At 49.4% G+C, this 15,130-nt stretch overlaps 1 protein-coding gene across 4 annotated transcripts; it reads left to right on the plus strand.

The window, feature by feature from the left end:
- Positions 1 to 3,857: 3,857 nt before the first annotated feature.
- Positions 3,858 to 6,896, plus strand: LOC107157351 (CD209 antigen-like protein E). 4 transcript variants are annotated; one of them, XM_048810273.1, is made up of 8 exons: positions 3,858 to 3,983; positions 4,086 to 4,166; positions 4,256 to 4,354; positions 4,737 to 4,799; positions 5,045 to 5,122; positions 5,341 to 5,492; positions 5,955 to 6,067; positions 6,418 to 6,896. In XM_048810273.1, the coding sequence occupies exons 1-8, from the start codon at positions 3,911 to 3,913 to the stop codon at positions 6,557 to 6,559; spliced, it is 801 nt and encodes a 266-aa protein (XP_048666230.1). In that variant the 5' UTR covers positions 3,858 to 3,910; the 3' UTR covers positions 6,560 to 6,896. The 4 variants fall into 4 exon arrangements, with proteins under 4 accessions (XP_048666230.1, XP_015359206.1, XP_048666236.1 ...); XM_015503720.2 differs by having other exon boundaries at positions 3,864 to 3,937; XM_048810279.1 differs by having other exon boundaries at positions 3,886 to 3,937; positions 4,062 to 4,166.
- The last annotated feature ends 8,234 nt before the right edge of the window (positions 6,897 to 15,130 follow it).

Consider the following 15,130-nt stretch of genomic DNA (forward strand, 5'->3'; position numbering starts at 1 on the left):
TTTTGCTTGATCTAAAATGTCTTTCTCCATGGTCTGAACCTCTAACAATTTACTTAACATCTTTTCGGTTTGTTTTTTACTAATTTCTAATCTACTATAAAGATAACGCAACCCAATAAGATAACACAAAACAAAACCGAAACTGAATGAAACAAAAACGGAATAAAAAATCGTTGTATCAATTTTCTCTTCCTCAGGGCCGACAAACTTCAAACCTTGAGCCAACCATTTTTCCCAGTTTTCCTGAGAAATTTCTAGGGATAGGCAGCTTGAAACAAAAACAAAATAAATCAAAACAAGAACACATTGTTTTTTGAAATGGTCACCCATTCTCTCGCCTTCCCTCAGGGACGAGCAATTTCACTTACCTCCAAGTTTTAGACGTTCCGCTTACAGGCCACCAAATGCCTCAGTCTGGCTGGGCACAAAATCACGAGCCACCACACACCTTGTAGATTCAAACAGCAACTCTTTATTCTCGAACTGTCACCGGCACTTTACACACACGTTCTGGGGAAATCCACGTTCTGGGCCAAATCTACGTTCTGGGCCAAATCCCAAAAATCTCTGAATCCCGCGAGAACTCAACGGGGAACTCAAGGAGCGGGCGCGCCTGAGGCAGCAGGATATGCCCTATTCCCAGCAGGGTACACCTTAAACCTGGATCCGCCCTGGTCCTTGAGCAAGGTCACCTTACATGCAATGTCACTGCAAATGACCTGGGTCCAATATGGAGAGTCCTTCCTCTAAGCAACATTGGGTAGGCTGACAAAGAAATTGCCATGCGTCATTCCTACTTGGCAATGGCTCTCAGCAGTTAGTATTGAGTTTACAAATCCAGACACTCAGAGAACTCTAAGTAGAATAAACTGAGGGACAGTCACACTCAGACACATCAAACCAAAAGGATGAGAGAGACTCTGGGCAAGCATCTGACCATGCCCCAAACCCTTCCCTAAGGCCATTATAGTAACCATCACATATAATCCTATTGCTAAAGACTACTGTTATTTTTATAAGCTGATTTCTCTTCAAAAACCATGGAGGTGGGAAAAATGGAGGTGAGATGACATATTCAAAATACTAAAAAAAAAGAACATCAACCAAGAATCCTAAATCCAGCAAAGGTATTTTCAGAGAAGAATAAATTACTGATACACACCCCATGTGGATAAAGTGGAAAACTACTCTATCAGTAAGAGCAAACAAAAGGTTGCTTACTGTGTGATCCACTGATAGGAAATCTCCAGAACAGGCAGACCCACAGACCCAGAGAGCTCTGTGTTCTGAGGCCTGGGAGGAGGTCATATTCCTATTGGTGAGATGAGAATGACCTGAACTAGGTAGTCATGACATTTGCATAACTCGGTGAAGGTCCTGAGTGCCCTCAGTGGCCCACTTTTAATGGTTAATAGCGTAAATTTTATATGATGGGTTTTTTTATGAGAATAAAAGAAATGATGGTTCTCCTTCAGGACAAAGTGAAAGAACAGCAGAAGGTAACTCAAGTGGAGGAAAAAAAAGCCCCTCCCACTGCTGCAACTCCTGTTCTGGCCCTGATGAGTGCCTTTTCCCCTCGCACCCGTGTTTCAGGGTCTGCTTAGTGGGATGGCTAAGCGTGAACTCAGGGGGACCCTGCCTGGGTTCAGTGCCAGCCTCCCACTGCAACTGTGTAACCACAGACAGTTATGACCCTCTGTGCCTCAGTTTCCTCATCTGCAAATCAGGGCAACATCTGCATCTGTCCCATAGGGTTATTGTAAAGAATGTTATTGTCCTGCCCCCACTGAAGACCACCAGGAGCATACCTGTGCCAAACAAATTCCAGGATGTCACTTGTCCCATGCAGCGAGGGAGTGCACACAACAGGTAACCAGAGGGCACTGAGGCAGAGGCAAGAAGAAGCACTGGGAAGACTAGCCTTTTATTTTTTTTAAAGATTTTTTAAGAGAGAGAGAGAGAGAGAATTTTTTAAATATTTATTTATTTATTTATTTTTTAGTTTTCGGCAGACACAACATCTTCGTTTGTGGTGCTGAAGATCGAACCCGGGCCGCATGCATGCCAGGCAAGCGCGCTACCGCTTGAGCCACATCCCCAGCCCAGGACTAGCCTTTTAAAGGTGCTTTGGGGAGGGCCCTGGGTTAGATGCCATCAGGAAGAGGATGACCCTTGCTCATCCTCTTTCGTAAAAGAAGTGGGACCAGACCAAGGCTAAAGCCATGGTTTGTGGAATGATTGTTCACCCTAAAATCCATTCATTGAAATCCTGGCCCTCAACCAAATTGATAGTATGAGGAGGTGGGGCCCTTTGATGGGAAATTGGGTCACAAGGACAGAGTCCTCATGGTGGAATTCTGCCCTTACCAAAGAGACCCCAGGATTTCACCAAGATGGCGCCCAGGGCGATGAAGGAAACTCCTGCCCCTCCCCACTCTGCAGCCAGTACAAAGGCTCTGCAGGCCCACGGCAGGGCTGAAAGGCGTCCACAGCCAGGAAAGGAAGAAGGAAAGAGGGGAAGGTCACTCCACTTTGGGCAGCACAAGACCCTATAGCTCCAGAGGCAGCCAAAATATCCTGGACAAGAGACTCCCAAGAGACACACTTGACTCCAAGCCATCACCCAGCTCACGAAGAAGACGGACAGCAGCATGCTGGTGTCCACTGTGCCTATCAAGCATAGAGCACGAGGCTGGGACAGAGCTCTGGAACATGGACGTGGCCAAGGTCCCATGCCCTGCTCCAGCCTGATGGTCCCAGCCGCGCTCTCCTGGCTGATGCTCTGGGGCCTTGCGGCTGCCACAGGAGGATGTGGTCCAGCGGAGGGCAGCAGGCGCGCGCTGTGCTGGGCTCGCCCCGCCCTCCTTCCCTCGCGTGTGCAGGTCTGGATTTCAGTGCCAGGAACTGAGCGGAGGATCACGCGCACCCTAGACAGGAGCTCTCCCCTGAGCTACACCCCGGCCCTAAAATACACTTCTCACCTCAAAGAAATACATTAATTATAACAAAGACGAGATCATGACCCACCCCGACACACCTAGACACAGTGACAAGATGCCATCTGCCGATCAGAGGACAGCCCGCCTCACACCTCGATCTTGGGCTTGTTCTTAAGCCGGCCAGGCTGGGGTGCTCGGTCAGGGCAGCCCAACAGACCATTGGGGGCGGTTGCTGCTGTCGATCAGGGTGTGGGGGTCGGGTCGTGTGTGGCTGGACTGTGCCGGCTCTGCCTGTGCTCAGCCCGCTCCAAAGCGCTGCCCAGCAGGCTCCATCACAGGTACCGGGATGAGTCTTCTGCGATTTGTGGACATCCAGCCGACACAAGGCACAGCCCAGCAGGGAGCACCAGGGGAAGTGCCACAGTACCTTGTCATCTGGGAGGGCCAGACAAGCTTCCCAAGCACTCTGGCCCCTGGGAAGGCCCTCGCAGCACCCACAAAGCCAGATCCCACAGTGGCCCTGGACGTCAGGGCTCCCCTGCCCCAGCTGGAGCTGGCCACATCCTGGGCCCCTGAGAAGCAGTGTCTGTAGATCTTAAGGCCGGAGATGGCCAGGACCCTCCACTGAAGCAGGAGATTTCCACCCTCACCTGTGCCCAGGAAGAAGCACCCACCCAGGTCCCGGCCAGGAGACCCAGCTGCCCTGAGGTGAGGCCCAAGATTCCAGTGCTGATGGGGGTTGAAACAGTGCCACTGGCAGCTCCTGTCCCCACCCAGAGTCCCCCCTCTCCTCGCTGTGTCAGGCGCTTCATCTCTCCCCACACTTTTCCGGGGTGAGGGTGCCTCCACCCTTTTCCTTTTTTTCCTGAGTCAGGGAGGCTGGACCAGCTGGTGGTGGTGGCACTATAAGAACCTCAGGGCAGAGGGAGGTCAGAGGGGGAGTGGACACAAGCAGAAGATGGCAGGAGAACATGATCCCAGGGTGCTGGGCCTCCCGGGTGAGGCTGGACCTCCCTGGGTGCTGCAGGGAAGGCAGAGCCTCAGGTGGGGGGGGGTGAGTGGGGCCTCCAGCTTGGGCTGGGGGAGGTGGCTGAGTTTCCAGCCCTGGCCCTCCACGCTCAGCTCAGAGTGCTGTGCTCCCTTCAGAGGAGAAGGCAACATTCGGAGGCCAGAGATTCACTGAGAAAGACCCGGAGATGCTCACTCAGAGCCCAAAGAGCTTTCCAGGTACTGGGGTGGCAGGTTCAGGGGTGGGGTGGCAGGGGGTCCTCTCCAGCAGAGAGCTGTCCCTCAAGCCCAGCTCTGCCCATCTGCAGGTCCTGCAGGCTGGCTGACCCGAGTCCCCTGGATTCTGTTGCTGCTTCTCAGCTCTTTGGGCCTCTGCTTTGTGCTCTTGGTGACCACCCTGGTTCAAGGTGAGTCAGGGAGGGGGCTCTATCTGCTGGGCTTGGGAGTGGAACTCTGGGCTCCTTTTAGATGTGTCTTTGGCTCCCCCCATTTCCCTTCCCCAGTGCCCAGAAAATGCTGGGACCAATCCCTCGGCCTTGCACATGCTAGGCAGGTGCTCAATCACTGAGCTACACCCCAGCCCCTGGGGGTTCCCTCTGGGATAATTTTTGGGCTGGGACATCAGAGCTACACATCCTTTCCAGTGTGGCTATGGGCAGCTTAATGTCCCTCTCTGAGCCTGTTTCTTCATCTGGGCTATGGAGCTTATCCTCCCCTGTGTGCAGCTTAGGCACAGGGACAGGCATACAGTCGGTGCTCATAGGAGGGGTATGCTCTTCTCTCTTGCAGTTTCCAGGACCCCCGCATCCCCGCAGGCAAAGGTCCAGGATCATCAGAACAACTTCAGCTTGGGTGAGGGGCTGGAGTCAGGGTCCTGAGCAGGAGAGGGCTTCATGGCTGTGTGACATGGGCAAGCCACTGCTGTGGGGGGGACCCAGGTGTGATGGCAATGTTGGGCAAGTCTCTGAGGCTCAGTGTTCTGGCCTGCAAAGTGGGGCTCCTGTGGTCACTGTGAGATCCACAGAGATCATCTGCGTGGGGCCCTCTCTGCAGAAACACACAGCAGGTGACGGATAACAGAACCCCTTTTGTTGCAGGGGCTGCTTCTCAGGAGCAGGTACTCTTGGGCCTGGAGCAGGTCCGTCAGCAGCTGACCCGGATCAACACCTCCCTGGGTAGGTGTCGGGGGCCTGGGTCAGCAGGGAGCTGGGGGTCTGAGGAGGGACTGGCTACAGTGTGAGGAGGGCAGGGCAGGGCTGGGACCTTGCTCCTGGGACTCTCGCAGACTGAGCGGACAGCTGAACGTAAGGGCCGGGCCCTGGGCCAGGGCTGGGGCAGGGCAGGGAGTCCCAGGAGCCCAGCCTCGTGTCCCAGCCACACTCCTCCTCCCCAGCTGCCCTGTGCCGACCCTGCCCCTGGGGCTGGGAGGCATTCCAGGGAAACTGCTACCTCTTCTCTCGGACCCTGGGCAGCTGGGAGAATTCCGTCTCCTCCTGCCAGGACATGGGGGCCCACCTGGTGATCATCAACAACGCTGCAGAGCAGGTAGCTGCCTGAGCTTCTGGCCTGGGGCTGGGCTACCAACGGGTCCAGGAGAGGCCTCCCGCACCCTCCTTGGCCCTCAGGGTTGGAGGCCTGGTGGGCAGCTGGGCAGGGTTGGAGGAGATGCAGTCAGGGAAGGCTTCCAGGGGGAGGTGTCCTAATGGTCTTGGGAGGTCTTGAAGGAGAAGGGAGCACAGGAGAGGTGAGCATGGACAGAAGGGAAGCTCAGAGCACCCCTGAGACCAAGCTCAATCCCTTCCTGCACTGAACTGAGACATGTCAGCACATTTCCACGCGTGTGTGCATATCGATACACACCCACAGCCTGCACATACATTCCAGTGCCTGCAACTTGACTAGGGGCTCTGGGCTAGACTGCAGGAAGAACTTCCATGGAAACAGAGCACAGTGTGAATGTAGACAGACAGGGAAAGGGGTCCTCCTCCTGATGCTCCCCCTCTACAGAGATTCCTGAGGTACTGGGACATCAGAAAGAGCCAGCGTACCTGGATCGGCCTCAGTGACCACAACAATGAAGGTTCCTGGTACTGGGTGGACAATACCCCTCTCCAGCTCAGGTGACGCTCCCCAGAGACAATGGTGCAGAGTGGGCAGGGGAAGGACCCCACCCCTAACTCACGCTTTGGTGGAAAGCATTCAAGAGACTTGGTGTAGTGCACCGTCCTTCCCCGGGGGTCCTTGTCCCAGCAGCCTCCCCTGGGGCCCCAGAACCTGCACTTTTCCTTTGCTGGAGGTGATTTTCACGAAGGTGAGGTTGGCGCTCACCTTTTGGAAAACCTGTCCCTGGATTCCTCATCACTGTCTGGCCCGAGCCTGGGCTTCCTGCGCTGAATTCATGGAGCAGCTCTAGGGTGGCCGGGCTGGGCTCTGGTGCCTGGGCTCATGGATCTCTTGATGGGATTTGCAGCTACTGGAAAGAGGGGGAGCCCAACAATGCCGGAGACGAGGACTGCGTGGAGCTCTTCGTGGAGGACTGGAACGACAGCAAGTGTACCGCCCAGAACTTCTGGATCTGCGAGCGGCCCTCCGCCCGCTGCCCTGGCGCCTGAGCGCCCTGCTCCCAGTCCACGGAAATGGAGCCAGTCGGGGGCGCTCTGCTGGCTATTCTCCAGCCCTGTCCCTTCGCTGCCCGCTGGTCCTGCTGATGCCTTTGCATCTGACAGAGAGCCCTGAGACTCCCTCCCTGCAGCCCGGCCCTCCACAGGGCACCGCTCAGGCCTCTGCTTGCAGGGAAGGCCTGGGCACCTCCGCCCAGCCGTGACACCACTTAGCTAAGTCACACGCGGGCGGAGGTGCGGCTCAAGGGGAAGCGCTTGCCTGGCATCAGGGAAGCCCTGTGTCCCAGCCCCGGCTCTGCAAAAACTGAAATAAAGCAAGTTCACACGATGTGCTCCATCCAACGCATGCTCTGTCCCCTCGCCACTCCTCCAAACACCACAGTGTGAAATGTGTGTGACATTAACTAGGTGTTGCCCTCTCAGGCCCCCTTGCTCTGCTACTGTGTTTCACTTATTCCTCCCTCTGCTCCGCATTGGTTGGTTTGTTTGACAATGTCCCCTCTCCATCCACCGCACGGTCATGTACCAGTTACTCATTCAGGTCCCTTAAAATGCCTTTTGGTAAAATTTTATGGTTTTCTTCATATGCACTTATTTAAAAAAAAAAATCACTCTTTGCAGGTGTGCGTGCGTGCGTGCGTGCGTGCGTGCGTGTGTGTTGGTTTCCTGTGGCTACTCCAACAAGCTCCATAAGCCTAGTGGGTTAAAACACAGACATTTTCTCTTACAGCTCTGGAGCCTGGAGCTCCCTGGTCCCTCACTTGCTCTCAGCACGGACCACGGCGGGCCATGTGCAGGAGGTGGCCTTGGGCAGCCCCCTGGTTCTTTCCAGGCTGGACAGCACCACCAGACCCCCAAGGTGACTTCAGCTACACACACTGACAGGGCAGAGACCCCACTTCCTGCCTCCCGGCCTCAGGAGTGTCTGGGCCTGTGCCCAGCTGGGTGCCCCTCCCCATCTGCCCAACACTTTCCATAGTCTGGAGAGACACATCATTGTCAGCTAGATCTGCTCACGTCCCTCACATCCAGCCTCAGCCCCCCTCGACCCAGCAGCCCTGAGAGTGCTGGGAAGGAGGGTGTGTCCCGCACAGCGTCGCCCTGCAGGAACACTGGCTCCAGAGCCAGCTGTGGCCACAGCCCTAAAGGCCCCACTCCCTGCTGAGGCAGAGGGCTGAGCCTCACCTCTTGGCATTCCTGAGACTTCTAGGAACCCAGGTGAGCTCTTTGCTTCTTAGGGGAAATCCTCTCTCAGTCCTCTAGGTGTCGCCAAACTTCCTGAAAAAGGGTTCCTCACTCCTGCCTGCACCTGTTCCCCGCACCTTCTCCCACCCATCGCTCTCCTAAATGACCAACAGAGTGTAGTATCTACCATCACCTGTGGAAACCAACACACCCTGGTCTCTCTTCTGTCTTCCTCCACGTTCAGGGTGGCTACTCTCTCCCTCTGCTTGAAACTCCTGTCTCCCAGGACTCCCAGATGTCCTCCCCTCCTGCTTCTCTTCCTACTCTCTGGATGTTCCCCCACCCCCACCCCCGTCTCCCTCATAGACTCTTGGTCTTCTGCCTGACCTTGAAAACTACTGTCATTCATGAGTCTTTGCAATCTCCTGCTGTTGGGAGGTGAGGAGCACAGGCAGCTGGGATTAGATTGGTGGTTGAGTTTCTCCAGAAGTGGAGCCATCCTGAGGGTACAGGAGGCAGCTTGGTCAAAGGAAGGAGCCAAGGTAGGAAATGAGTGGGAAACCAACCAAGGTCTAGTCAACCAAATCGGAAAGCCCAAACTGTTTGTAGAAACTTAGGGCCACAAGTTGAGTGTACTGTCAGTATTTTCAAAGATGCAGAACCAATAGGATACATTGGGGGATATTTTAATGGGGTTGGCTATATGATCATGGAGGCTGAGAAGTCCCACACCAGACCATCTGCAAACTGGAGAGCTGGGGAATTGTGCCGAAGTGCAATCACAAAAAAAAGAAGTGTCATCCAAACTTGAAAGGAAAATGCTAAAGTGTCTCAACTTGCATGACACTATACATAGAAAACCCTAAGGAATCTTCAAGAAACCTATAGAGCTGTAAACAAGTTCATCAAAGTTGCAGGACACAATATCAACAGCAAAAACATCAGCTGAATTTCCATACACCTGCAACAAACAATCCAAAAGGTAACTAAGAAAACAATTTTTTAAATCAATTTAGTTAAAGTAGGGTGTGGTGAGACTGGAGGATCAGTGGTTCAAGGCCAGTCTGGGAAACTTAGCAAGATCTTGTCTTGAAATGAAATAAAAAACACTGAAGATGTAGGTCAGTGGTAAAATACTTGCCTAGGGGCTGGGGATGTGGCTCAAGCGGTAGCGCGCTCGCCTGGCATATGTGTGGTCCGGGTTCGATCCTCAGCATCACATACAAACAAAGATGTTGTGTCCGCCGAAAACTAAAAAATAAATATTAAAAAAAATTCTCTCTCTCTCTCTCTCCCTCTCTTTACTTGCCTAGTATGTACTTGGGCCCTGGGTTCCATCCCCATGACTGCAGATAAATTTTTTAGTTAAGCGAAATAAATAAATGCAGTTCCTTTTGCAATAGTTTCTAGTAAATCTAGGAATAAACTTAAACATGGAGGTAAACACTAAAACCACAACACTGAAAATTACAAAAAAAAATATTTCTGGAAGAAATGAAAGAGCACCTAAAGGGAATTCCATATACATCTGGATGAAGAACAGGAAAACTTATTTTCTTTAGATACTACCCAAAGCTATTGACAGATTTAGTACAAACCCTATCAAAATTCCAGCTGTCTTTTTTTTTTTTTTTTTTTTTTTGCAAAAACGAAGCAGCCAATCTTTAAATTCACATAAAATTACAAGAGGCATCCCAAGGTTGGAAGACTCACACTTTCTCAACTTAATACAAAGGAGTTGTGGGTGTAGCTCAATTGGTAGAGTGCTTGCCTGACGCGAATGAGGCTCTGAGTTTGATCCTCAGCACCACCACCAAAAAAAAAAAAAAAAAAATCATCATCAGCCTAAACTTAATATAAGGCTACAATAACCAAGTCATGTGGTTCTGCTGTAGGAGAAACATAAATCAGTAGGCAAGGATTCAGGGTCCAGAAATGAATGACCCGATATGTAAAAATTAACTCAAAGATGAAACCCTAACTCCAAAATGACAGTGTTCGGAAGTTCAGCTTTTGGAAGGAGCTTAGCTTTTGAGGCTGAGTCCTTATCAGTGATCAATGGGATTGGTGCCAGAGAGCTCCCTTACACCCAGTCCACCTCATAAGAACAGAGCTAGACAATGTCATCTGTGAACCAGAGAGCAGGTCCTCACTGATACTCAAACCACCTTGATCTTGGACTTCCCGACCTCCAAACTGTGAATAAATGAAATAAATGTCTGTCATTTATAAGATACTCCGTGTATCATATTTTGTTATATCTTCCTTGACAGACTCAATTGGAGCATTGTTATTGTTTGTTTGTTTGTTTGTTTGTTTGTTTTGAGACAGGGTCTCACTAAGTTGCCAAGGCTGGCCTTCAACTTGCCTGGGTAGCTGGGATTACAGGCTCACACCACTATGCCCAGTTTAGATACAATTTTTTTAAATGAGGAAGAACAGATATTGGCGAGATTGTGGAGAAATTGGAACCCTCAGGCATTGCTGGTAGGGTCATGTAAAATGGCAAGACCACTGTGGAATATGGTTCTGCGGTTGATCAAAAAAACTAAACATAGAGTTACCATATGACCATAAATACTCCTCCGTGGTGTCTACCCCAAAAGAACTGAAAACCCAGAGTCAAGGAAATACTTGCGTGTCATTGTTCATCACAGCACTATTCCCAAGAGGCAAGGCGCAAAAAAAAAAAAACCCAAGTGTCCATTAGCAGATGAATGAACACACAAAATGCGGTTTATACATACAACAAAGTGTTATTCAGCCATAAAAAGAAATGCAGTTCTGATAACATGCTACAGTATGGACGAATCTTGATGACATTGTGGCCAGTGAATCAAGCTACACACAGAAAGACGATATCGGTTGATTCTACTTATATGTGTGCTATAGTTTGGATCTTGAAATGTCCCCCAAAGGCCCAGGTGCTGAAGGCTGAAACCTGAGAAACTAGAAGCCAAACTAAAACTTTTTTCCTTATAAGATAATTTTCTCAGATATTTTGTCACAGTGACGAAATACTGACTAACAAAGAGATATCTAGAATAGGCAAGCTGGTAGAGAGGGAAAGTAGAACAGAGGTTACCAGGGCTGAGGGAAAGTGTGTATGTTACAGGGTTCTGTTTCCATAGTGGTTGTGATTATGCAACTTGTAAACCCAACCAGAGCCATTGAACTGTAGGCTTAAAAAAGGGTTAATGGTGGTGGGCCAGCTGTAGAATGGGGGCCCAGCTGTAGAACGCTTGCCTGGCACATGCGAGGCCCTGAGTTCAATCCTCAGCATCACATAAAAATAAATAAATAAAATAAAGGTATTGTGTTCAACTACAACTAAAAAATAAGCTAAAAAAAGGGTTAATGGCAAATTTGATATTATACATATTTTACTACAGTTAAACTTTTTGAAATAACAGCAGCAAGAGCAAAAAGCCACCAACACTTTCTAAGGCCCTGGCCCAGAATGAGACAGCATCATTTCTGAGGCAATCTGTTGATTAGAATAAGACTCAAGGCTAGTTCAGGTTCAAGTATAGGGAAAGAGACTCCATATCTTAAGAGGAGTTTGTGGGAGGTTTTGCCAACTGTAGGAAAGTAAGAGCTCCATGTCCACATTGGTCAGCAATCATGAAAAGAGAATTTGGATCCAAAGTTTAACCCAGAAAAAAAAAATTGACTGTAGTAAAATTTGATACTACCAAACCCCTAATACAAGAGTTTTAATAAAGTTAAATATGTGGGCTGGGGTTTTGGCTCAGTAATAGAGTGTTTGCCTAGCATTGTGAGGCACTGAGTTCAATTCTCAACACCACATAAAAAAATAAATAAAATACTGTGTCCATCTACAGCTAAAAATATTATTTTTAAAAAAGTTAAATAAGCAAAATTTGACTCCAAAGTGACACATACATACACCCAGAAAAAGCCACAATAGTAGAATTAACGGTTCATAAAAACTGGAACAAAGCATCCCAATTAAGGGAAGCGAGATAGAAATAAGTTGGATAAGGGCTGGGGCTGTGGCTCAGCAGTACAGCGCTCGCCTAGCACGTGCGAGGCCCTGGGTTCGTCCACAGCACCACATAAAGATAAATAAAATAAAGATATTGTGTCCAACTACAACTAAAAAATAAATATTAAAAAAAAGAAATAAGTTGGATAACAGGTACCAAAATACAGTTAGATAGGTGGAATGAGTTCTAGTGTGTTCTATAGAACAGTAGAAAATTAACAACAAACTGTTATATATTTTATGAGGAACTAGAAGAGAGGAGTTTGAAAGATCCCAACACAGAGAAATGATAAATATTTGAGGAAATTAAATGCTATTTACCCTGACTTGATCATGACATATGATCCTATATCAAATTATCATACCATACCTCATAAACAAGTACAACTGTATGTTGATCTATTTTATTTATTTATTTATTTATTTTGGTACTTGGGATTGAACCAAGGGGTGCTTAACCACTGAGCCACATCTTCAGTCCTTCTTTATATTTTATTTTGAGACAATGTCTTACTAAGTTGCTTAGGGCCCCGCTAAATTGCTTAGGCTGGTTTTGAAATTGCAGTCCTCCTGCCTCAGCCTCCCAAGCCGTTGGGATTACAGGCATGTGCCACTGCACCAGGCTTCAATTTAATTTTCTTTTAAGCAATGATTTTAGAAAAAGTTAAGTTAGTAAAATGAAACACTGCCTCCACAGTATAAGAGCTTAATAAAATACAAATATACCAAGCTTTTTAAAAAAGATCAACTAATGCATCAAAAGTTTACTAAACATTGCATTTTCCCATTGCATGCTCATGGGGAAAAAAAATGACTTCTGTAGACAAACTGAGCTCACCAGCAGTCACCTGTAGCCCCAACTATTTAGGAGGCTTAAGCAAGAGGATTGCTTGAGCCCAGGAACTCCAGCCAACCTGGGCAATATAGCAAGATCCCATCATTTGTGGTGCTAGAGATTGAACCCATGGTCACTTGCCTAGTGTGACTTAGACCACTGAGCTAATCCCCAGTCTCACCCCAGCAAAATGACTTCTATCAACTGAAAATGAAACTTGAAAATGTTTCAAAATGGTTTCACCGTACTAACTAGAAAAGTAATCCAGGAATCTAATGAGCTAAATACAGTTTATGATTGAAAAATCTTTTCAACACATTCATTGGATTTTTTTTCCCACTCATGCTAATTTAAACGGAACCAAAGTATCCCCAGAATAAAACCACCGTAGAGTGAGGAGAGGGCCAAATGTCTTGTGTGTCCTCCTTGTGTTGCGTTTTATTTCCCAGGCACCAACTGCTTCTTGTCTTCCAGGCAAGGCCCTAAAAACTAACTGGCCACGACCTCTTTCTGGGGGCCCTACACCCTCTCCAGACCTGAGCCTCTGCAGACCCCTCCATCTCCACATCCTAGTTAGTACCAGAGGTCCCAGGCTTTTCTGTTCCTGGGAAGCTGTGGCTCACACCAAACTATTCTTTCCTGGCACATCACTGCTGGGAAGAATTTCTCATACTGGTGGCCCTTGAGATGGCTCCTCTGACCCCCACACTAAGGCACCACTGACAACCAGCTCAGGAACTGTTCCCTTGCAGCTCCTTGGCACCCACCGAATCCTGGCTTCATTCTTGCCCTCCCGACTTAATACCATGAGGATCACTAACCTATCCATGGGGTCCACAGTCCCTGCCCAGGTCCACTCAGGAATCAGGGGACAATGCCATTGAGATTCACTTCAATTTGGTACTCTGCATTAGAAGCCCAGTACCTAATCTGGCTTGAACAGGAGGTAGATACATATTTTTTTTTTTAATTGGAGAAGGGGATTTGGGAATGTGAAGGGGATAAGGAATGCATTATATTTATTTTTACCACCAGAGTTTTTAGAAATGTTTTGGCTTTTCTTAACAGTTCTAGACTTTTAATAGGTACAACATATACAAGAAGAGGGAGGAAGGGAGGGAAAGTTTTTGGAGGTAAAGGAGAAAAGCCAAGAGTGGGTGTGGATATCAGACTTTGCTCTCGAGACCAGAGAGACCCCTGACTATACAGAAGGTTGAAACCTCAGATCACAGAAGGTCCTGACACATCCCCCACCCTGGAAAAAGGATGGTTCCCATTTCTATCTTCCCATTTGCATCTCCCATTCCTAATTTATAATGTCACCCTCTCTTCTATGACATAGTCCTCCCCTGCCCCACCCTGCATTTTGGAGTGGAAACTTATCCATTTTGATAAGTCTAGACCGCTGTCATTAACTATATGATCCCACCTTCCAGCCTTCCCTTCCTTGTTCATTGGATATTTTTTTCCCTGTTAAAAGAATCATGAGCCCATTTATACATTCACTCATCAAACGTTTATAAGCAGTTCCTAGGTACAGGACCCGGGAAAACCTGACCTACGTCCTACCTCCCCCTGGGGGTGGGGAGCTATCATCTAGGAGTGTGGGGGATGGGAGGGCCGTGTAAAGTGATCACACAGCCATTGGAACTTTGATGGAGCAACACGCTGCACGCCTGAGCTTCAGAGAAGATATTTAACTGGTCTTGGACTAAGGCATGGATCGGGTGTGACTATTTATGCAATTCTCCCCAAACCAATCACCCCACCCACAGCACAGAGAAGGGTTCAAAAGATGCGCTTTCTGGCAACAGCCCTTCTGAGACCCAACTCCAGAGCAGGTCCCTTATCTGATCCCGCCCTATCGCTAACTCGAGCCCCCGCCCACCTTTAGCCACGCCCCCATTTCATTCAACCTAGTCCTCAAGCTTCACAGCCCTGGACACCAACCTCACTACAGTCTCACAATCCTATTGGTCAAAGAGTGTCACTTCCCCGCCCTCCTTGAGTATCATTGGCTCCCTAAATGTCAATCTTCATAGCGCCCCAAACAGTTGCCAGGGCAGAGATTTGAGGGGTAGATAATAATGGACATCGCAGGACGTCTCGTTATTGGGCAGAAAGCTCGGCTCTGGGCAGGGCTTAGTGCCTAACGCTTGGCGGCCTCTGCCTAGAGCTCCTCGGGGCCGCAGCCTTCCCTAAGAGACATACCCCCTTGTACTCGCTATTGGCCCCTTCAAGTGTTGATCAACTGGATTTCTCATTTCAATAGGCAAAAACACTCGTCCTTCACCGCTCCCCTTATTTCAATTCGCTTCTCTCCTCAGAGGCGGCAACCTTCTGACCGTAGCCAGGGCCCTCCTCACGGAATGGCCACAGATTGGTCAGATACCCCGTCACTCCTGGACGGTGGGCGGAGCCAGAATACCTGGGGGCGGCGAATTGGTTGACTCGGCTTTCAGGGGCGGGGCAGCGGCTCCTGTCAGCGGGTGAAATGGCAGCGCCGGAGCCGGCGGCGGCCGCGGTCCTGGGG

This window comes from Marmota marmota, unplaced genomic scaffold, assembly GCF_001458135.2.
Source record: "Marmota marmota marmota unplaced genomic scaffold, marMar, whole genome shotgun sequence".
Lineage (NCBI taxonomy): Eukaryota > Metazoa > Chordata > Mammalia > Rodentia > Sciuridae > Marmota > Marmota marmota.